Below are 24,019 nucleotides of genomic sequence, written 5' to 3' on the forward strand. Positions count from 1 at the left end.
AGATCCTAAAATTTGTTGGCCAATTTCTCCTGAGTACACCGATACCTCACATGTGGAGGTAAACCACTGTTTGGGCACACGGCAAGGCTCGGAAGGGAAGGAGCGCCATTTGACTTTTGAATGAAAAATTAGCTCCAATCGTTAGCGGACACCATGTCGCGTTTGGAGAGCCCCTGTGTGCCTAAACATTAGAGCTCCCCCACAAGTGACCCCATTTTGGAAACTAGACCCCCCCAAGGAACTTATCTAGATACATAGTGAGCACTTTGAACCCCCAGTTGCTTCACAAATTGATCCGTAAAAATGAAAAAGTACTTTTTCTCCCAAAATATTTTTTAGCCTCAATTTTTTCATTTTTACATGGGTAACAGGATAAAATGGATCCTAAAATTTGTTGGGCAATTTCTCCTTAGTACGCCGAAACCTCATATGTGGTCAGAAACCACTGTTTAGGCGCACGGCAAAGCTCGGAAGGAAAGGAGCACCATTTGACTTTGTGAATGAAAAATTAGCTCCAATCGTTAGCGGACACCATGTCGCGTTTGGAGAGCCCCTGTGTGCCAAAACATTGGAGCTCCCCCACAAGTGACCCCATTTTGGAAACTAGACCTCCCAAGGAACTAATCTAGATGTGCAATGAGCACTTTGAACCCCCAAGTACTTCACAGAAGTTTATAACGCAGAGCTGTGAAAATAATGAAATCATTTTTATTTCTTCCAAAATTATTTTTTAGCCCGCAATTTTTTATTTTCACAACAATAACAGGAGAAATTGGACCCCAAAAGTTGTTGTCCAGTTTGTCCTGAGTACTCTGATACCCCATATGTGGGGGGAAACCACTATTTGGGCACACGTCAGGGCTCGGAAGGGAAGTAGTGACATTTTGGAATGCAGACGTTGATGGAATGGTCTGCGGGCATCATGTTACGTTTGCAGAGCCCTTGATGTGCCTAAACAGTAGAAACCCCCCACAAGTGACCCCATTTTGGAAACTAGACCCCCAAGGAACATATCTAGATGTGTGATGAGCACTTTGAATCCCCAAGTGCTTCACAGAAATTTATAACGCAGAGCCGTGAACATAAAAAAATCATTTTTTTCCCACAAAAATAAGTTTTCAGCCCCCATTTTTTATTTTCCCAAGGGTAACAGGAGAAATTAGACCCCCAAAGTTGTTGTGCAATTTTTCCTGAGTATGCTTGTGCCCCATATGTTTGGGTAAACCACTGTTTGGGCGCACGTTGGGGCTCGGAAGGGAGGGAGCACCATTTGACTTTTTGAACGCAAGATTGGCTGGAATCAGTGGTGGCTCCATGTCGCGTCTGGAGACCCCAGATGTGCCTGAACAGTGGAAACCCCTCAATTCTAACTCCAACACTAACCCCAACACACCCCTACCCTAATCCCAACTCTAGCCATAACCCTAATCACAACCCTAACTCCAACACACCCCTAACCACAACCCTAACCCCAACACACCCCTAACCCTAATCCCAACCCTAACCCTAATCATAACCCTAACCACAAGATTAACCCCAACACCCCCTAACCCTAATCTTAACCCTATTTCCAACCCTAACCCTAATTCCAACCCTAACTCTAATTCCAACCCTAACCCTAAGGCTATGTGCCCACGTTGCAGATTCGTGTGAGGATTTTTCCGCACAATTTTTGAATGATCCGCAGGTAAGGCTACTTTCACACTAGCGTCAGGCTCGGCCCGTCGCGGTGCGTCGGGCCAAGGTTCCAGACGCTAGCGTTGTCTCCGCCGCACAACGGGGGCAGCGGATGCATTTTTCCAGCGCATCCGCTGCCCCATTGTGAGGTGCGGGGAAATGCGGGGAGGTGGGGGCGGAGTTCCGGCCGCGCATGCGCGGTCGGAAAAAGCGGACCGTCGGGAGCAAAAAACGTTACATGTAACGTTTTTTGCTCCCGATGGTCCGCCACAGCACGGCGCAACCGTCGCACGACGGTTGCGACGTGTGTCATTGCGTCGCAAATGCGTCGCTAATGTTAGTCAATGCAGAAAAAACGCATCCTGCAAGCACTTTTGCAGGATGCGTTTTTTCGGCAAAACGACGCATTGCGACGTAATGCAGTTAACGCCAGTGTGAAAGTAGCCTAAAGCGCACTGGTTTTCATTGATGAAATATTATGATTGCTCTGATTGAAAGTGAAACGTCAGCCAATCAACAGCCAATCAGAGCGATCATAGCCACGGGGGGTGAAGCCACCCCCCCTGGGCTCAAGTACCACTCCCCCTGTCCCTGCAGGTCGGGTGAAATTACAGTTAACCCTTTCACCCGACCTGCAGTAGCGCAATCCGACCATGACGCATATGCTGCATCACAGGTCGGATTGGCACAGGTTTTCATGACGCATACACTGCGTCAAAGGTCGGAAAGGGGTTAAAAGGACAAACATTTTGATGAGAGTGCTTCTTTAAGTCAGATTTTCTTGAGGCAGTGTTGCTGTTTCTTGCATTGCAAGATACATCAGATTTATCAAAGTAGAACACAATAATTGATAAATTTGGTCCATTTTTCATGACAGCACTTCTGCACAGATGGTTTTTCAATTTTTACATCACATCCTCCTAATAAAATGAGGTGTGGCTTTTTAAAAAGTATTAATTCATCCATTTGGCAAACACTTACTAGACTGCCTGACTACAATGACTTTTCCACCCACATTTTAAAGCTGGTAAGAGTGTCATAAAATCACATAAAAAGTCTCAATTTTTTAATTTTTTGCATGAATATAACAAGTTATAGAATGTACTACATTCGATGCCAAAAAAATTTGAATAGGTTTTTTAGACTCCTCAGTGGCTGTCACTCTACAAATGCAGTAGTCACAGTACCGCAATGTTCGATACTTGAGTCTGATTTTTGAGCAGACATTTGCAGTTGATTTGCTTTGTACATTGGCACTACACAATAATCGGCACAATTCCTCTGAAATGAACAATTATTGATACAGGGGCTTTACCTAATATTCTGGTTTAAATACTTTTACATGCAATTAATACATGTTGTAGTACCAACACATCCCTGACTCAACACTGACCAAGTAGGCAGTGCTGAGAATTATACCAGATAACGTTTTGAACAACTTTGCCTCTTTATGTACAATTGTAAAGATTTTTCCAACTTTTGTATTTGTGGCAATTAAAATAAATATTTATGTAAACACGAATTAAAGATTTTTTTTCTTTTTACGTCATCAATCTGGTACAATATTGAAATGATTACACCATTGCTCCGCATTAACATAAATAAACATAATATGCGACTTTTCAATAAATGAATTTAAAATAGAACAGTATAATAAACTATTGAAAATAAACATAACTGATATACATATATATTCCAGCAGCATAGCTTTTGCAATACTAAATGTACATTAGATTTAAAAATACATCAAATTAAAGAACACAAATATTTATACAAAATCACTGAAATCTTTGGTACCAAAATTAAGGGCACCTATATTTGGTAACAAAATGGTCTAAAAATCGCACAAAACTTAGAAATGTATTTGTTGCTCTACAATAATGCCATGGCTGGTCTGAGGATCAGACTACACTAATAATTTTAAAGTCCCCATATACATTACATTAAAGTTGATTAAAATGAATGTTTTTAACCAAAATGATGATTGAACATTTTAGCTGACCAAACACAGACCATCATAGTTTGAAGAGAAGGGGGTTGTCCGATCTAAAACTACAAGTCTGCAGTCACTCTACTGCCTGCAATGAGGATTCTCCTGTGCTACGAGTGTTACTCATATGACATACTCCGGGCCACATTCTGACTCAACTGTCCCTGGCCTTGCTTAATACACTTGTATTGAGCGAGGCTGCGCCCATCTAGTCGAAATGTGGTTGGAAGTATGCATATCACATACTTTTGGTCACATGAGTGCCGTTCCCAGCGCAGGAGAATCCTCACTGCACGCAATGAGGGGATTCACAAGTCACATAGAGAGAAGGCAGACTTGTAAGTTTTAGACCAGACAACCACTTTAAGTTGGCCGTGTTTGATTTCTTTCATTTGAAAGTCAGCCAAAATATATTTCTCGGCCATATTTGAAGAAAGATGAACAATCTTTATAGGTCAGAATATTCACAGAAAGATCATCTGGTATCAAGCATGTTTGGCCAGGTTGGTAGACTATACAGGGACTAAATATGGACTAAATTATGCATAGATTCTACTGCGTTATGATTGTTTGTTAAAATATCATTCCTTAGTTGAAATTGTTTACTGCCATCAACTAAAACCTCATGTGTATGGGGGCTCTGAAAACGACTTCAAACTCATCCTACTACATTCCTTCTGTATTCCCGAAAAGACTTTTAAAGCTGGGTTTACGCACACAGATTTCTGACTAAGCCGACCGATTTTACCTAAACTAAATTTATTCTGAGTTTCACACAAAATGTTTTAAACAAAATTTTCATCTTCCTAATCAGCTTTGGATGCCCTAAGCTGGGACTTTTCTATTTCCTAATATTGGAGTTGAGTTTTACATATTTTAGATGCCATTTAGACACTACATCATTATTGCCAGCCCTTTTTGTTTCCTGGCAGATGGGACAGTTTACAATAAGATTAATTGGCCATATTCATACAAAAAATGTTACCGGGTTGACGTAAGAAGAAATCGGTCAGATATCTGTATGAGTAAAAGCACCAAAACACCTATATATACACAAAACAAGAAAGTGGACTGATCACCAATGCAAGAATGCAGCTGTGCAACAAGACTAAACATAGGTACACAATCTATTGTCATGTGTTATTCCAGGTCTGTCGGTGTATTGATGGTACATTATTCTAATCCACAAACTGTAAAGCTAAAATAGCAAACTTTCCAATAACCTCAAATGTGACAGAGTTTAAAACTGATAGCACAGAATCATCATTGCTAGGCATCTAATTCCAATCTATAAATGAAGGCCTGCCCATTATAAACTGTTGAGTTGTCTGCCACTTATTTGTAAACCACATGTTCTACAAAGGGCAGACCCATTCAACCTCAATGATCATGCTAGAGAATCTAGACCAAGTGACTTTTTTGTCTCTTATTCTTGTGACATTCTTATTGTTTCTAATCTACAAAAAAGTTTAGAAAAATTACAAATTTATATTACAAGGGCAATCAAAATGATGGGTCTAACAGCAAAACGGAATCCACATAATTATTGATTGAGATGTGAATGTAAACTAGGTGCCTTAAGTTTTTTTAACAACCATCATGGATCACTTGCACTTCCATCACGTAAGCACAGACTTATCTTCATTCTTCTAGTTCAAGTGATTGTATTTTCTGGTCTTGTAAACACTAGTAATACATTCGAGTTTTCAACTCAGTGGCACTTACTCTGAACCAAGCATCTTCCCGTAACACTGGTTTATAGCACCTTGCACAACATCTAGAACCCATGTGTGAACAGGTTTTTTAAAATGCCATACCATATTCTCTTCCATTAAAAAGAGCACAGCTCTAAACATATCCTGAAAATATCTCGACAGAGATGCTTTACTGATTACATTTTAGTAAACTTTATTGCTGTTCACATTTCCCAGTAGTAAGTTTTAGCGCCCCTTTGTTATGCAATAAGTTCAATGTCTTGAATTCAAGTGGCATCCTGTGGGGACCGGCATTAGAAAAATATTTGTATTTCAGCTCATCGTAATAATGATATTTTACTAGATTTCCATAAACATCCTTGGGGAAAGGCCAAAATCCATAAAGATGAATTTCATCACAAAATCGTGTCGCCAGTGTGTACATTAGAAGTCCAGTGCTGGGTCTCTTGATTTGGACCTTGTTTGTTAACCAGTACCTGAAGAGAAGAACAAAAAACAGATTTATGAGAGGACTGAGCACTTGCAAAACTATTTAGCAATATTGTGACTACATACTGGAAAGTTGAGCATCACTTCATAGCAACCAAGCGGGAAAAAAATTAACAAGGCCAATGCAAAATATTTATGTCACTTCTACTATATTACAGTGAGTTGCAATTTTTGGGCTAAATCAACTTCTCCAATGAAGGTCAATTAATAAGTATACAATAAATATAAAAAAAATACATCAACTGTTATCAACCCTTACATTTTGCAACTGGTCATTATTGGTACCGTACTTTATATAAAGTAGGCAAAAAAAAAATTGGGCACTGCCGAGTCCATAGCAACCTGTTCAATAAAATTGTTTCATTATTTATTTTGGATGGTTTACATAACACCACAAAAATAAAATTTGAAAAAAATTCCATTATTGCTTCTTTTTAGGTTTACCCTGTTGTGCAAAAAACTAAAATAAACAGTGATGAAAGAGTTAAATGCATCCCCAAATAGTAGTGGTAATACTGATACAAAATAAAGCTTGTTGTTGAATGAACACTGGGCCAGAGATGTGGCACAACAGTGGAGCAGAGAGCAGGACAACAGGTAAGGAACAACTGGTGTGGCCTGTAAGGTGGGCGCTGAGGTGAGTATGAGCTTTTTTTCACAAGTTAAAAACAAAACCCTGGGTGCACTCTGCTTTCTTTCCATTTCTCTTCACCTCTGTTTTGTAGCATCTTTAGCTCACTAATCACTCTGGGCCGGGATATCTGTCCGCCAGAGAACTTAGGGACCTTCTCGCACCTGAAAATCCTGACCTAGAGTGAACATTGGGCAGGAGATGTGGCACCATGGAGGCATGGAGATGTGAACAGCGGACAGGGAGCTACAGGGGTGGTCAGAGAGGTGAGCGCCGATGTGACTGAGTTTTTTTTTTCTTTTTACATCTTACATTTATTATGTTCTAGAGTCTGAAAAGACCACAAAGCTTAATAGGGAACATTTGCAAAGAATAACTTTGCTGCAAATCAAATTTCCTGGGCAAATTCATGTGATTTGATGAATTCAAATTTTGGTAGATCCACTCATCTCTAGAAACTGGACAAAGCCTGTAAAGTGGCTTAGTGTAACTAACAAGAGTACATTTCTGGAGCAGGCACATGGCAGGCGGAAGGTGAACCCAATTCATTTAGTCACATAAGTCCCTTCATGAATTAGGCTCACCTTATGCCAGTGTTCAACATCATGTAGACTGGCCTGCTCAACACCAGTCTTAGTCAGGCCCTACGTCTATGATATATGAATGTCTATGGAGGTTGGTCTTACGTCACTGTATAATCCACATTTCATTTAATAAGTTAGGTTGGGTTATATCTGCAGGCATCCTGTGTTCATCTACCACATGGATAGAACCACCCATACATGCATTATTTGTTATTAAAATTAGGATATTGCTTGCCACAGTGCTCAAGAATGAAGAGGGGGCAGGATCAATCAGACACGAGTATCTATATAAATGGTCTGGGAACTGATCTAAGAATATATATAATGGGGATCTCTTCTTGTCTTTGGCCCAAATAAATGGAGCTTTAGTTTGTGGATATCATAAATGAGAGATCTGGACTAAAGTCCGTTTAAATAGGGATTATTTTCTGGAGATAGTGTAAAAGGGAGGTCTGGTCTGGGGAGTCTGTAGTTCTTTAGAATTCTGGTCTTGGATCTATGTATCAATGGGTGTGGTATGCATAGAGCATTACTTTGTGCTATCCACTGGTCTAAAGAAGTATTTAGCAAAATAATGTTCTTGAAGTGCTGTAATAGCTGCATACTAATTACCGTCCCTCACAGTGCGTGTAAGATACAAGACACTCTTAGGCCAAATTCTCACATCCATGTTCTGCGTTCTGAGTATAGTCCATGATGAATGAACCAGCTGTGTGTCTCCTGAGAGTTTCATGGGCATATATAGAGCTGTTGAGCTTCAATCAGGAGACTGCAGCTTCATGCATTGCAGACCATACTCATACCACGAAACACAGATATCTAAATCCAGCCTTATTGTGCAAAGAAGATTTTTGCTTTGGTAGATTGAGTAGTTATATCGTAATAATGTATTTTTTTATTTAGACACTAATGTAATATTAACAAAATATTAAAAAAATATAGTGTTTCAAGATCCTAAGCATTAAAGGTCTCTTGCTTTAATGAGCATGTAGTAAAAAAATTAAAGTTTGTCGTATTAATAATCCACAATGTGTTAACAGAACTGATGAACTGGAACATTTTTGTACAGTTATATAGAGTTCATACAGTTATCTGTACTAACACTTTAGCAGAGCACAACTGAAGATATCCTCTTCATAAGAATTTCATTTACATGCCTAGAGAAAAATTCTTGACTTTTTCTAACATCCATATTGTGAAAGCTTATGTAATGAAATACCCTGAAAAAAATGATACGTTTGTCTACTAAAAGGGGTAATAACGGAGAAGAAGTGTCTGGAACTTGAGATTCTTTTCTACAAGTTGTAATAATGCACAACAAAGTACAAAAAATTGAAAACATGAGCCACTTTAGAAGATAAGATAGCCAGCACTACCATCAGGAAGCTCATCCATTCACCAAGGGTATTGTTATATATGATATTTGGACAAAGTTATCTAAGTTTTGCAGCTGTCAATTTTCAGACAACGCAAAAAATACCAATATTCAAAAAGCGCAGACTACCTTTTATATCCTATATCTAACCCTTGTCATCTCTATCATTTCCTTTATCAGAATATTAGCTGTGAAGTTATTGTAGCAGTGCGTGATGGATGTTGTACCATCCTTTGGGACCTACTTAAAAAAAACAACTCTTCCAACTGGCTCCTCAATCCATAAATGACAAAGCCTGAATAGATATTATTAACAGACATTTTTTGTCTATTATTTTAGCCTCTGCAGTCATAACTTGTGTGTATGAGGATGAAATGGCTTTATTTGTCAGTGATGTTTGTGAGTTTATATCAATTACTGTGCAATGGATATTAATTTTATTTTATAATGCAAATATAAAAAAAACTATTTTGGGGGAGTATTTTGCTTATTTTTACACTGTTTATGTTTCATACTAAATAAGCTGATGAATAAACTCTTCTGGTTATTATGGTTTGTTGTAAACTAAATAGTGTCTTTATTTTCTTATTTTCTGAGGGATATAATTGCTTTTTTATTTTTCATTTTTCCCTTACATTTTATATTTTTATTTATTTGTTATATAATATGTCACACAACAGGTAAAAAAAATCCACCTCAATTGGACACTATGTTTTCATTTTCTTGCTCAGTTTTTTACTGAAAAGTGGACATTACAGGAAAATACCCCCCTGCTATTTCAAAAGTTACAGCTAAGTTGATCTGGATCTGTTTAGTCTGTTAAGTCCCAGCATCTGTGCTATATCTGGCAGACACACAATAATCATGTAATCACTGGGACCAAAAGAAGTATCCAGATTGCTGATACCTCCATTTACTACTATTATTCGATAATTACTATGTAGCCTAAAATCAAAGCCAGAACCAGTGATAAACTGCTTCTGTCTTCCTCCCAGGGTCTTCAGCTAACTCCGACAGCCGGAGACTTAATCTGCTAGGTTACAAGAGAAGGAATGACAATGCAGGACTTCAAAAGACAAAAGGGTCACTTCATCATGCACGTGCTATGTCAGTCTTGATAGAGTACCGGCGCCAAATTCATTAAGAGGCACACGTCACTTAGTGAATTCAGCACCTCTACTAAGTAACATGCACCTCCATAAGCTATGCCATAAATGATACTCATAGATAATACTAGCAGATTTGACGAGCTGGCCCGTTGGGTATGGTCACGCCCTATCTCGGCTCCTTCCCAGGTCCACCCATTTCAGTGGCATCATCAGGGTTTCATGAGTTGTGTTAGACAAAGAACATTGGAGCCCAAGTGAAGATTAAGCTTATTCTCCTTAGATAAAATGTGCGTGAGGCTGTTCAATATGGGCTCCCCCAAGTATATAGAATAGACACTGCATATAATGCATGTTTAAATGTATAAAAATGTATAATGTAAAATCTTTTGTCATGTCAGTGGTGTTGTCAGGTCTTCATCAAGATTATATCGATATCTAAAAGCGAGTGACAAATGATCTCTATGTCATTTTAACAAGTTTAAAAATTTGTGTCTTAACATGAATAATTTGGAAGATTCTTGATTGTTTTAGTATTGTTATAATCTTTAAATCGATTTAAATGTCCAAGTTGTAAATGGCTCTAATGGGTTAAAAAAAGCAATTTTTCCAGGTTTGGGAATAGATGATAGAATCTTCCTATACTGCCCCCTCTAAAAAACAAACAAACAAACAAAAAAACATAAAACAATTTCAAATAATTTTTAGTTCCATCATATATTATGTAGCTATCGTGAATATTGTGTATGTGTTATGCATACTACAAATCTTCCACTGAAATGCAAATTTTGATTGGTTGCCTCAAATAGGTGTCGCTGTATGTGATTAAAGGAGATGGACGTAGTGGATCTCCCCAGCAACAAAATACCTCTTGTACTTTCTTATTATATTGGTTGTCCCACCAGGGACATTTTTGGCATATCACTAGGATATGCAATAAATGTTTGAACAATGCGATTGTAAGGGTGTGGACTGTACTGTTGCGTTCATGCCCCTGAAGACAACAACCTCATCATTTCAATAGTGTCATGCATTATATGACAAAGTCACTGGTAAAGTGCTGGAGGGGAGATACAGTATGTTTCACTACGCCTAATGGTGTCAATTATATAAAACTCAGAGTATTTTCCTCCAGCACACTGTGTGCTGTGAGGTTTCAGCTAAATTGCAAAATGTGCTGGTTTTTATGTGGACATCCATAGTGTGGGTGGGAGGATGTCCATCTTATCTCCACCTGCAGAGCTGTCACCATCGTGCGCTGACAGGACCTGTGTGATGTCACAGTCATGTGATCAGTCACATGATGGAGGAGTCCCATGGTCTGGGGCTTAAAGGGAACCTGTCACCCCGTTTTTTCCGTATGAGATAAAAATACCGTTAAATAGGGCCTGAGCTGTGCGTTACAATAGTGTATTTTGTGGACCCCGATTCCCCACCTATGCTGCTGAAATACGTTACCAAAGTCGCCGTTTTCGCCTGTCAATCAGGCTGGTCTGGTCGGATGGGCGTGGTGACATCGCTGTTTCTTCCCCCAGGTCTTGCTTATTTTTCCGTTGGTGGCGTAGTGGTTTGCGCATGCCCAAGTGCCGAATCCACTGCATAGGTGAGGAAAAAGAGCGCGATCTGCGCTATTCCCCTGGTGATCGGTGGGGGCGGCCATCTTCCTGTGGCCGCGCGTGTGCAGATGGAGCGCTCTGCTGCCTGGGGCTTCAGGAAAATGGCCACGGGATGCCGCGCGTGCGCAGATGGAGATCGCGGCGGCCATTTTCCTGAAGCAGAGTTTGCATCTCGGCTTCAGGAAAATGGTCGCCGCGATCTCCATCTGCGCACGCACGGCATCCCGCGGCCATTTTCCTGAAGCCGCGGGCAGCAGAACGCTCCATCTGCGCACGCGCGGCCACAGGAAGATGGCCGCCCCCACCGATCACCAGGGGAATAGCGCAGATCGCGCTCTTTTTCCTCACCTATGCAGTGGATTCGGCACTTGGGCATGCGCAAACCACTACGCCACCAACGGAAAAATAAGCAAGACCTGGGGAAAGAAACAGCGATGTCACCATGCCCATCTGACCAGACCAGCCTGATTGACAGGCGAAAACGGCGACTTTGGTAACGTATTTCGGCAGCATAGGTGGGGAATCAGGGTCCACAAAATACACTATTGTAAAACACAGCTCAGGCTGTTGTGAATTCTGTTGTGGGTTCTGCTCTTAGGCTCCCTCCGGTGGTTATAAGTGGTAGTGCTGCTGTTTGTCCTTCACAACAGTCATCAGCTGCTTCCACTTTGGACGGGGCTATTTAGTCTGGCTCCTTCCTTTATTGAGTGCCAGTTGTCCATTGTTTTCTAGGGATCCACATCTCAGCTTGGTTTCTCCTTCTAGATTGTCCAAATCATCAAAGATAAGTCCTGGCTCTGTTTTTGCAGTCCACATGCAGTGGACTTAATAGTTCTGTGAATTGCTATGTTTTTTCTTGTCCAGCTTTGTCTGTGTTAAGATTTACTCAGCCAAGTTGGAAGCTCTGGAGTCACAGAGTTACCCTCCATGCCTTTAGTTAGGTGTGGAGATTTTTGTATTCTCTGTGGTGGATTTTGTAGTATTTTTTATACTGACCGCACAGTACTCTTTCCTGTCTTTTCTTTCTAGGTAGCGTGGCCTCCTTTGCTAAATTCTGTTTTCAGTCTGCGTTTGTAATTTCCCTCTCCTCTCACAGTCAATATTTGTGGGGGGCTGCCTTTCCTTTGGGAATTTTCTCTGAGGCAAGATAGTATTCCTGTTTCTTCTATTAGGTGTAATTAGTCCTCCGGCCGTGACGAGGTGTCTAAGGAGTGACAGGAACATCCCACGGCTACTTCTAGTTGATGTGTTAAGTTCAGGGTCTGCGGTCAGTATAGAGGCCACCTACTCTTGAGCTCGTCCATGCTGCTCCTAGGCCACCAGTTCATAACATCAGGCCCTATTTAAAGGTATTTTTATCTCACACGGAAAAAATGGGGTGACAGGTTCCCTTTAAGTAGCTGGCTTCCAAAGGCAGCAGTGTTCAGTGTTCGCGGAGAGGAAGCACTCCAGGAAATTGCTTGTGTCCGTGTTATTTGTTAAAGGACCTGAACCATGGACATTGCTGACCGTGAGCAGGCTGATCCCCACAGTGAGAAGGACTGCTTTTTGTTTCCGGTTTTGCCCAGAAGGCGTGTTTATTTTTCAAAGCTTGGTTTATGCTGCCTTTAATAAACCAAGCACATTCTTAAAGAGACAGTGTTCCGTTTCTAACTCTGTTTCCTGTTGAGTGAGCCGCTCTACCACAGTACACACGCAGATAGGGTAAAAGTGTGATAGGAATTGTAAGTGTACTATGATTAGTGCATTCTGTTATAAGATGACCCGATCTCTTCCCACTTCATCCCAAACCTCGCCACAGTCTTCATCCCAACTCTAACCCATCTCTTCAACCTATCACTAACAACTGGTGTTTTCCCCTCAAGCTTTAAACATGCCTCAATCACACCTATCCTCAAAAAGCCCTCTCTTGACCCATCCTCTGTATCTAGCTATAGCCCTATATCACTTCTCTCCTATGCCTCAAAACTACTGGAACAACACGTCCATCTTGAACTATCCTCCCATCTCTCTTCCTGCTCCCTCTTTGACCGCTTACAATCAGGCTTCCGGTCACACCACTCCACTGAAACTGCCCTAAGGTCACCAATGACCTATTAACTGCCAAGAGCAAGCGACACTACTCTATCCTCCTCCTCCTGGACCTGTCCTCTCCCTTTTACACAGTGGACCATTCCCTATTACTACAGACCCTCTCATCCCTTGGCATCACAGACTTGGCCCTATCCTGGATCTTGTCATACCTAACTGACCGAACATTCAGTGACTCCCATTCACACACCACCTCCTCACCTCACCCCCTATCTGTCAGAGTCCCGCAAGGTTCAGTTCTAGGGCCCCTGCTCTTCTCCATTTACACTTTTGGCCTGGGACAGCTCATAGAATCTCACGGTTTTCAGTATCATCTCTATGCTGATGACACACAGATCTACATCTCTGGACCAGATATCACCACCCTACTAACCAGAATCCCTCAATATCTGTCCGCTATTTCATCCTTCTTCTCCGCAAGATTTCTAAAACTTAACATAGACAAAACAGAATTCATTGTCTTTCCCCCATCTCATGTGACCCCAACGAACCTATCGATTACAGTAAATGGCTGCCCACTCTCCCCAGTCCCACAAGCTCGCTGCCTCGGGGTAATCCTTGACACTGATCTCTCCTTCAAACCACATATCCAAGCCCTTTCCATTTCCTGCCGCCTTCAACTCAAAAATATTTCACGGATCCGTACATTCCTAAACCAAGAATCTGCGAAAACCCTAGTCCATGCCCTCATCATCTCCCGCCTCGACTACTGTAACCTCCTGCTCTGTGGCCTCCCCTCTAACACTCTCGCACCCCTCCAATCTATTCTAAACTCAGCTGCCCGACTAATCCACCTGTCCCCCCACTATTCCCCAGCCTCTCCCCTCTGTCAATCCCTTCACTGGCTCCCCATTACCCTGAGACTCCAGTACAAAAGCCTAACCATGACATACAAGGCCATCCACAACCTGTGTCCTCCATACATCTGTTACCTCGTCTCCCGGTACTTACCTGCACGCAACCTCCGATCCTCACAAGATCTCCTTCTCTACTCCCCTCTTATCTCTTCTTCCCACAATCGCATACAAGATTTCTCTCGCGCATCACCCCTACTCTGGTACTCTCTACCACAACATATCAGACTTTCACCTACCATCGAAACCTTCAAAAAGAACCTGAAGACCTACCTCTTCCGGCAAGCCTACAACCTGCAGTAACCACCGATCGACCAAACCAATGCAAGATCAGCTCTATCCTCACCTACTGTATCCTCACCCATTCCTTGTAGATTGTGAGCCCTCGCGGGCAGGGTCCCCTCTCTTCCTGTACCAGCTGTGACTTGTATTGTTTAAGATTATTGTACTTGTTTTAATTATGTATACCTCTCCTCACATGTAAAGCGCCATGGAATAAATGGCGCTATAATAATAATAATAATATTAATAATAAGATGCCTAATGTTTGTAAGAGAGATCTGCCCAACAACAGACTGCAGGGCAGATATAGTTAAGTGTTGTGAGTAGCCCAAAAAGGGGGAAGGCTTAGTGATAGGGCCAGGAGACTGCTTCCTGTTTTGAAAGAGTTCTAGTTAGAACTTTTGAGCTAGTGTGACAAAGTCAAGTCCAAGGTGCAGTGGGCCTATAGCAAAAGCGAGCACATATTGTTTTGGGTGGTATGAGGCCTTACAAAATTCTCTGCAGACATTCCTGCAATGTCCGGAGCCCAAGGCTCAAAACAGGTACTAAACTTGTTGTGCAATAGGTTGAAAATAGAACAGGTGGAGCAGTCTGACTGCATTACTAGGAAAGCTGTTTAAATGCCATTTCTTATGCTGTGGTCTGGTGCTGCATTTTCAATTTATTCCTGGAGGTATTGCAGAGCCTGAAAGGTTTTTAACAATAAAATTGGTGTTATGATTACATACAGATCATCTAGATAAGCACTTGGATTATCATTGGAGACAAAAATGTCTGAAACGTTACCGGCAACTGTTTATACAAGAGGAAGCAGCTACAAAGCCCAACATGCTTTGTCAGCTGAAAGGACTAGCCATGGCCAGTGATTGTGGAAGCATACAAATATATTCTCACTGGGATGAAGGCTTTGAAGTCGGCCAAATGTCTGTAACAATGTTTGAAATTCTAAGAGACAAGCTCAGTTCCCTGCTCTTTCAGGCATGAGTTCCTTACTTTCTCAAGCATGTCCACATTATGCAGGATGAATTTTAAGAAAATAAAAAGAATATGGAAGTTCTAAAGTAAATATCCAAATGAAAAACAATTGTGGTACATATCTAATAAAAAAAAATACATATACGAGAAAATCTACACATTGGATTAATAAATTAATTGTAATCGGCGATCATTCCGCGATCAGGGAAATGGAAGACGAAGTGTATTAGAGCTCCATTTCTTATCAACACTTGAATGATTGTCTTCGGAATAAAAGGGAAATATAGCATTATGGGAAAGACTGATTTAAATTACCAATTTGCTGAGGTTCAAAGTGATACCGACTGGACAGGATCTACCAGAAACCTTTTGTAGGCATTTGAATCTGTCAAGACGGAAACATAAAGAACAGACATTTGTCCAATTTGGAACTTGTTATTCTAGGGAAGTATTGTGTTACACCTAATACATATGAACCTCCTTGAGATCCAAAAGTTTTTAAATCATGAAACGAGCAAGGCAGGCAGCTTAAAACATACCTTCTGTGAAAAATAAAAAAAAGTTCACAGCCTCTTTGAATTTCATGTACTACATCTTTGTGATGCCTTTTCCATTAACGTTCTGTAGTTCGGGCTATAGAACTCTTCTCCCTAATTTGCTCGTTGTTATCACTGCCATGTTACAGATACAGTCAAGCTGCTGTCTGATTACAGTTACCATTTCTAGAAGCCTGAAAGCTTATATTACACTTACCACTCTCTTAACCCTGTTAGTATACTCTTGTGGTTACACTCCTCATTTACTGCAGACACTGACAATCAGGTCCAGTTTTAGACAAAGTGGGGCCCTAGGCAAAAGTTTGAAGCGGGGCCCCTTATGTTAACATACTGCACCATCACAAAAAAATGTACATGTGCAGGATGTGGATATAATTGGCGGAGGGGCCCGGAACCAGTGCTGGAACTGGGCCCCCCAAATTACGTGCCTCACATCGGCCACATGGTTTGGCACTATTAGTGGTACGTAGGAGTGTTGCTATAGTCAGAAAAGATCAAGGGCCCAAGCCCCTAGACAAAGATTTGTCCCCCTAACTACCTCTTACATTTTTTTTTATACCAAAGATAACCCACTGATATAAGATATACAGATAATGTAGTAATGCTACCTGTAGTTCTATGTAACACCATAGATAACTCAGTGATAACTGAGTATAGATAATGTAATAGATGTCACGTGCAGTGGCAGTGCCACATGGCAATATTGTTTTGCTTGGTAGAAGTGCCGCTGTCTTCTGCAGTCTCGCTGATGGCACTGTAACTTGGGGCCCATTATATGTCAAGTCTCTGGTTTGAGCATTTTTCATTTTTTATGGTACTGCCAGATACATGAATGGAGATGAGGTCGAGCATACACACCACCACTTAATTCAAGACTTGGCTCTGTAGGACCTAGTTTCCAGGATCAGTGGAGTAAGTAACCCTCTATCCAATGAATGGAGGATAACTTACTATTTTGGAAAAAAACCTTTAAAAGGGTTGTCCCATTATATGACATTTAGGACCTATTCTTAGGATAGGGGCTTACGATAAGTCAACAGTATCAGCATCAGTGAGGGTCTGATACCTGGAACCCCAAACAATTAGTTTCAATCAGTGCTCTTGAATTGGAGTTGAAGTGCAGCACTTGAAAGTGTCCAATAACAGTTAAATAGTGGGGGGTGAGGAGTATCAGACCCCCCAATCTGATAATAATAACGCATGCAATAGGTAGGTCCTCAGTGTTATATGACTAGACAGCTTCTCTTAGCATTTATAAAAGGACCTGACATCAGATTCCTGCTATCCAAATCACAGGCTACATGATTCAGGCACTTGCTGCTTTATTGCAGACATGTATGTATAGGGAGAGACAAGTCAGTCTAGGTGAGCAGATTTGGGGAGAGCCTGCCAGGTACCGACCTCAGACTAATCAACTAAGAAACATAGGCCCCAATTCATTAAGGTGTTTATTTCAGAATTCTGGTTTAAAACACCTTAATTTCAGAGCTTCTTCCCACTTTTTTGGAGTGCGGATGTTTTCTTTGTCTACAATATGTTAAGGTCATGGTCACACCTTCAGTATTTGGTCAGTATTTTACCTCAGTATTTGTAAGCCAAAACCAGTGGGTGATAAATCCAGAAGTGGTGATGTGTTTCTATTATACTTTTTCTCTAATTGTTCCCCTTCTGGTTTTATCTTACAAATTCTGTTGTACAATACTGACCAAATGTTGAACGTGTGAACAGGGCTGGCGTTAGGGGCAGGCAGACCAGGCATCTGCCTGGGGCCCCAGCTCCCCCAGGTGCTCCCAGCTAGCGGCACATCATGCAGCCGCTATGGGGCCCCTGTGAGGCAAGGGGGCCCACCTGCCGCCAGCGCCGACTCTCCTACCGCTGCCGCATTGAACTATACCGGCGTCTGCCGATACAGTTCAAAGCAACGATGGAGGAGAGAGCGTCACCCAACTCTTCCTCTCCCATCATTCCCCACTCTGCCTCTGACACTGCGGGTGCGCGATGACGTCATCGTGATCTCACTGTGTGCCAGGCAGTGCAGCCGCCGAGACAGGAGCCGAGGGAGCAGTGCAGGCACAAGGAGAGGTGAGGAGTGTGTTGTTTTTTTACTGGACTGTGGGGCCATTCTCGGGGGGGAGAGATGCGGGCTGTGTTATATTGATATATACTGCTATGCGGGCTGTGCTTTATACTACTCTGTGGGCTGTGCTATATACTACTATGTGGGCTGTGCTATATACTACTATGTGGGCTGTGCTGTATACTACTATGTGGGCTGTGCTGTATACTACTATGTGGGCTGGGCTATATAATACTACGTGGGCTGTGCTGTATACTATTATGTGGGTTTTGCTGTATACTACTATGTGGGCTGTGTTGTATACTACTATGTGGGCTGTGTTATATACTAATGTGTGGGCTGTGCTATATACTACGTGGTTGTGCTATATATTATGTGGCTGTGCTATATACTACGTGGATGTGCTATATACTACGTGGATGTGCTCTATACTACGCGGCTGTGCTCTATACTATGTGGGCTGTGTTATATACTATGTGGGCTGTGTTATATACTACGTCGGCTGTTTTATATACTACTATGTGGGCTGTGTTATATACTACTATGTGGGCTGTGCTATATACTACATGGCTGTGCTATATACTACGTGGGCTGTGCTATATACTATGTGTGCTGTGTTATATACTACATGGCTGTGCTATATACTACGTGGTCTCTGTTATATAGTACGTGGGCTGTGTTATCTACTACATGGGCTGTGCTATATACTATGCAGGCTGTGCTATATACTATGCAGGTTGTGCTAAATACTATGGGGGCTATATTATATTCTGTGGGGGAGGCAGTGCTTTATACTATGTGGCTGTGTTATATACTATGGTGGGGGTATATTATATTCTATGGGGGAGGCTGTGTTATATACTATGGGGGGTATATTATATTCTGTGGGGGACGCTGTGTTATATACTATGTGGCTGTGTTTTATACTTGGGGTGGAACATCATATTCTATGGGGGAAGCTGTGTTATATACTATGGGGGTACATTATATTCTATGGGGGAGGCTGTGTTATATACTATGGGGGCTGTATTATATTCTAAGGGGGCTATATTATATATTATGGGGAGGTGGGCTGTATTATATTCTATGGGGGCTGTATTAGATTTTATGAGGGATGATTGCATCATACGCTTTGATGGGGCTACATTATATTCTATGGGGAGGTGGGCTGTATTATATTTTATTCGGGGCTACATTATATTCTATGGGGGGCTGTATTATATTTATATTCTATGAGGGGTGATTGCATCATACTCTATGAGGGTGCTACATTATACTATGAGGGGGGCTGCATTATATTCTATGAGGGTTATATTATACTCTGTGGGGTGGTTGCATTATACTCTGTGGGGTGGCTGCATTATACTCTGGGTTGGCTGCATTATACTCTGTAGGGCGAAGGCTGCATTATGCTATATGTGGGATGCATTATACTGTATCGAGGACTATGGGAATACATTATACCATATGAAGAACTATGGGGTGCATTATACAGGTACTATGGGAAGTGAATTGTACTACATGGATGACTATGGCAGTGCATTATACTATATGAAGCACTATGAGGAGTGTATCATGCTATATGGAGGACTATGAGAAGTGTATTATGCTATATGGAGAACTGAGCAGTGTATTTTAATATGGATTACTATAGGGAGTGTATTATACTATATGAAGGACTGTGGTGCACATTATAATATATGGAGAACTTTGAGGACTTTGGGGTGTATTATACTAAACAAGTAAAATGCTGCATATTCAGATAGTTTTTGTCGGAACAAAAATCATTGTTCTCAGCAGCACATCGCCGATGTAAACTGTAGATGTGCTACTGATAACATGATACTGTATGGTGATCTGTTAGTGATCTATTAGTGATCATTCTGTCCCCATCATTCTTTCTCAGATGGTGGAAAGAGGCCAGGAAACAAGCGTCCAACGACTTCAGTATTGTCGATCAAACTCATTTAGCGGCCTGAACTCAGCGCACGTAAATACAACCAAAATGCTTCTGTGTGATGTGCAATATGTTAGCATTTGGGGCCCCATTTTAAACTTTGCCTAGAGTCCCACTTTGCCTAAAACTGGCCCTGCGTGTGAACATGGCCTAATACACCTTGCTTAATTCACCAAAAAGAGTTAAAAAATGCAATGAAAAACACTGCTGTGTTATTTGCAGCTTTTTTTTTTTCTAAATGTTTTCATTGCTTTCAATGGGTGAAAAAATGTTGCAAGAATTGACATGCTGCAGAACTAAAAAAACACAGCAATTCTGAAATTCAGTCATGGAAAAAAACAAGCGCATGCAGGTTTCTGAAATCTCATGGCTTTTGCCAATGCTGTAAAAGGCATGATCATATGCAGAATTTTTCCAGCATTTTTTTTCTACAAATAAGCTGCTTTTCACAGCACCAACAAAATCTTCATTATTGTTGCTGAAGGCCTCTTGGAAGCCTCATGGACCAATTTTTCTCTTTTCATCAATTTTTGAGAAACATCCAGTTCTAGGTAATGTCACTGTTGTGACAAATTTAAGCCACTTCTTGATGACCGTCTTTACACTATTCCATTGTATATGTAATGCCTTGGAAATGTTTTTGTACGCTTTTGTACCCTTTTCCTTACTAGACCATGGCTTTTCCGGTAAGATGCAACTAAGAAAATGGCCGGAAAATCCTGCTGGAACAGGTCAACTTCATATGGGGCTAATCAGAATCAATGTAAATGATGACATCTATTTAACATGAGTGTAAACGTGGCTCATTCGCAACACAACTACATCCCCAATTAAAATGCAACCTCATTATTTTAGTTTTGATATTTTTTACTTTATCTCTCAAAATTATTTCTATTTGTTTCTCAATGGATTTGTGCAGATTATGGGTGACATTAAGGATGGAAAAAGTTCTGAAATTATTTTTTTGGTATGATTTTTTTTTTAACAGGGGTGTATAGACTTTAAATATCCACTCTATGTTTTAACTCCCCTGACTTGAAATCCATTGGTGAGCTGTAAAGAGAATGAGTAGAATATTGTACAAAAGGATTACCCCAGGAAGTTAGAGCAAAATACATTTATATAAAATTAATAGACCGTATTTTATATGTAGCCGCTTCAGGAGACAACTGTACTGTGCTGTACTGTTTCAGATGCTTTCTGCTATTACCCTTGAATCCTCTGATGTTTTCTATCACATTATAGTGACTTTTTCCATTATATTTGTTAGGGAAAACAAGTAGTATGAATGGGTCACATATTAGTAAATGAGAAGGTATAGCAGTTGTCAAAGTTTAGTAGTCATGCTTCTGTTACTGATGTTAATTTTTCTGTTTTTGTGACAATTGGCATGATTGACATCAGGAAGTCCAGCCTTTCTGGTTGTCACTTTTGAATTGGTTTCTCAGGCAGTGACAAGCCACTGTCATGTTCTCAGCATGATTAATCAGTATTGTGCAGTTGCTGAAAAGATAATAATTAAAAGATAAACATGGCTGGACTTTCTGTTGTCACAAATCAGATTACCATCAGTCATCCGTTGCAACGTATGATAGCAAGAAACAATGTTATTACGAAGCCGTTATTAATATGTATCAGTTACAAACTGCACTTTTAGTTTCCAATCTTTATTAAATTCTTGATCACCGTGGCCTACATATAAACATTGATAGCAAATGTTGATCACTGCTTAAAGCCTTTAATCATGTCTGTCTTCTAAACTTGGAGCCTGGCTAATTTAACCTAAAACACTGAATGGATGTGAATTTATCTGTAGCAGAATAACATCAGGTTACATCAAGTTATTAGTGCCAACAACAAAGGTTTATGCAAATGCCACTGAAAAGGATGTTCATGCATAACAAGTCATGGTAAATTATTCCTTACGTTGTTTTCACTATCAGAATTACCAATACCTTCAGTACTTTATGTCAGGCTAAATTTTAACATGCAAATACAATGCAACTATTGTACTCATTCATTGATATTTTTGCTTTTATAGGCCCAAATAATTATATGCAGTCTAATTAGAAAGATATGTTATTATTTCCAAGCATCTAAAATGAAAAAATAAACTACATTTGTATATAGTCTTCATTATACATTTTCATACACTTTTGTCTAAAGTTCCTATAAGGCAGGGGTGCACAATGTTTTTTGATCAAATGGCAACAATGCCATACTGAACCAATCCAAAGGCCTGAAACATTTTTTAAAGGAGTACCTAAATGAATACAATCACCAGAACCACAATGAGTACATTAATACAAAATCAGAATCAAGTTTTAAGTATTTGCAGAGGATTTGTTAATTTTCTGCTAAAAAACAAAAAACAATCAGTGTGAACACACCAAGTTAAACTGAGTATTTAGAGCAGAAACTTGCCACATCTTCTTCATAATATGTTTTTGAGAATTTTTAAATTTTAACAGCCTAAAAGCACATTAAGAATTGCTACATGTGTGCAAGATCAGAAACACCATCAGCACATAAATGCGGCTCCAGAACCACTATCAGTACATGAATGCTGCACAAGAACCACCATTAGTACATGAATGCAGTGCTAGAACCATCAGTACATGAATGTAACACCAGAACCACCATCAGTACATGAGTGCAGTGGCAGAACTACCATTAGTACACGAATGCAGTGCCAGAACCACCATCAATACATGTATACAGCACCAAAGTTAGTACAGAGGTCAAGGTCAATTGTAATGTCAGGTCTGCTGCATATACAATTGAAATAACATGCACCAAGTATGAACCAAACCAGTGGAAGAAATGATGACAGAGAATTTTTCAAATTTTTAGATATGTATCTCTTTTATTATATGGCAAGAGCAGAAAAACAAAAAAAAAAATAAAAAAAAATTTAATATTAAAAAATAGTATTATTAAAATAGTATAATTAAAACTGTATATATATATATTGCTCACGGGCACATATCAAAAAATATATTAGTATATGTTTATATAGTACAATATATGATTGCACAAGGCTGGTCTAAATATTTTATATACTGGGTACCCCGGTAGGTATAATTAATGTCAAAAAGCAAAGTAGGGATCATATGTGACACATAGTAATAAAAATATATATAAATCTAAAAACAATATAAAAGCCAAAAGTGAGGGTGTGTAAAGTATTATATATATATATATATATATATATATATATATATACATATACACGTATACACAAATATAAAGAGTGTACTACACATAAAAATTATTATTATCAAATTATCAAAAGGTGCAAGAAATACAAAAAAAGTGCAATGTGCCAATTATATAACAATTAGATTCTAGTATAAATACAGGTCGTGCATATTACACACAGAAAAAGTGCTGTATGCACATATGATCCAATGCTACTTACTTATGAGGCTGGGGGAAATATTTCCAGGACCGCCAGGTGTTTGATAATGTGCTCCCCGACACGTGTTTCGGACACAAAGTTCCTTCGTCAGGGGTGGAATATTTTTTTTTATTATTTTTAAACATTCTATCTTTTACTATTGATGCTGCATAGGCAGCATCTATAGTAAAAAGTTGGTCACACTTGTCAAACAGTATGTTTGACAAGTGTGACCAACCTGTCAGTCAGTTTTCCAAGCGATGCTACAGATCGTTTGGAAAACTTTAGCATTCCGCAAGCTAATTTCGCTTGCAAAATGCTAAAAAAAACGTGAAAAAAACGGGAAAAAAACGCAAAAAAAAAAAATGCGGATTTCTTGCAGAAAATTTCCAGTTTTCTTCAGGAAATTTCTGCAAGAAATCCTGACGTGTGCACATACCCTTAAGGAAATGCTGGGAGCTGCTGTTACCAGCCATTATCCGACTGTGGACCATAGAGGAACCACAGCACTGATTAGACGAAGTCTGCATCGCAAATAAACATTTGCATGAAGGAATCTTATAGGTGACATCTTCTCTGATTGTAGTCAGTCTCACGCTTTTTGTCTCCATGTTCACACGCTATGACTGCACTCAAAAACAAA

General features: G+C 40.2%; 1 protein-coding gene across 1 annotated transcript in view; it reads right to left on the reverse strand.

Moving 5' to 3' along the window:
* Positions 1–2,174: 2,174 nt before the first annotated feature.
* The window catches only part of ST8SIA4 (ST8 alpha-N-acetyl-neuraminide alpha-2,8-sialyltransferase 4), a 272,747-nt gene continuing 250,902 nt past the window's right edge, over positions 2,175–24,019 (reverse strand). Inside the window, exon 6 of the mRNA XM_077289730.1 lies at positions 2,175–5,858. Within this exon, the coding sequence (XP_077145845.1) occupies positions 5,576–5,858 (283 nt within the window). The 3' untranslated portion in view covers positions 2,175–5,575. The remainder of the gene's footprint in view (positions 5,859–24,019) is intronic.

This window comes from Ranitomeya variabilis, chromosome 1 (assembly GCF_051348905.1).
Source record: "Ranitomeya variabilis isolate aRanVar5 chromosome 1, aRanVar5.hap1, whole genome shotgun sequence".
Classification (NCBI taxonomy): Eukaryota; Metazoa; Chordata; class Amphibia; order Anura; family Dendrobatidae; genus Ranitomeya; species Ranitomeya variabilis.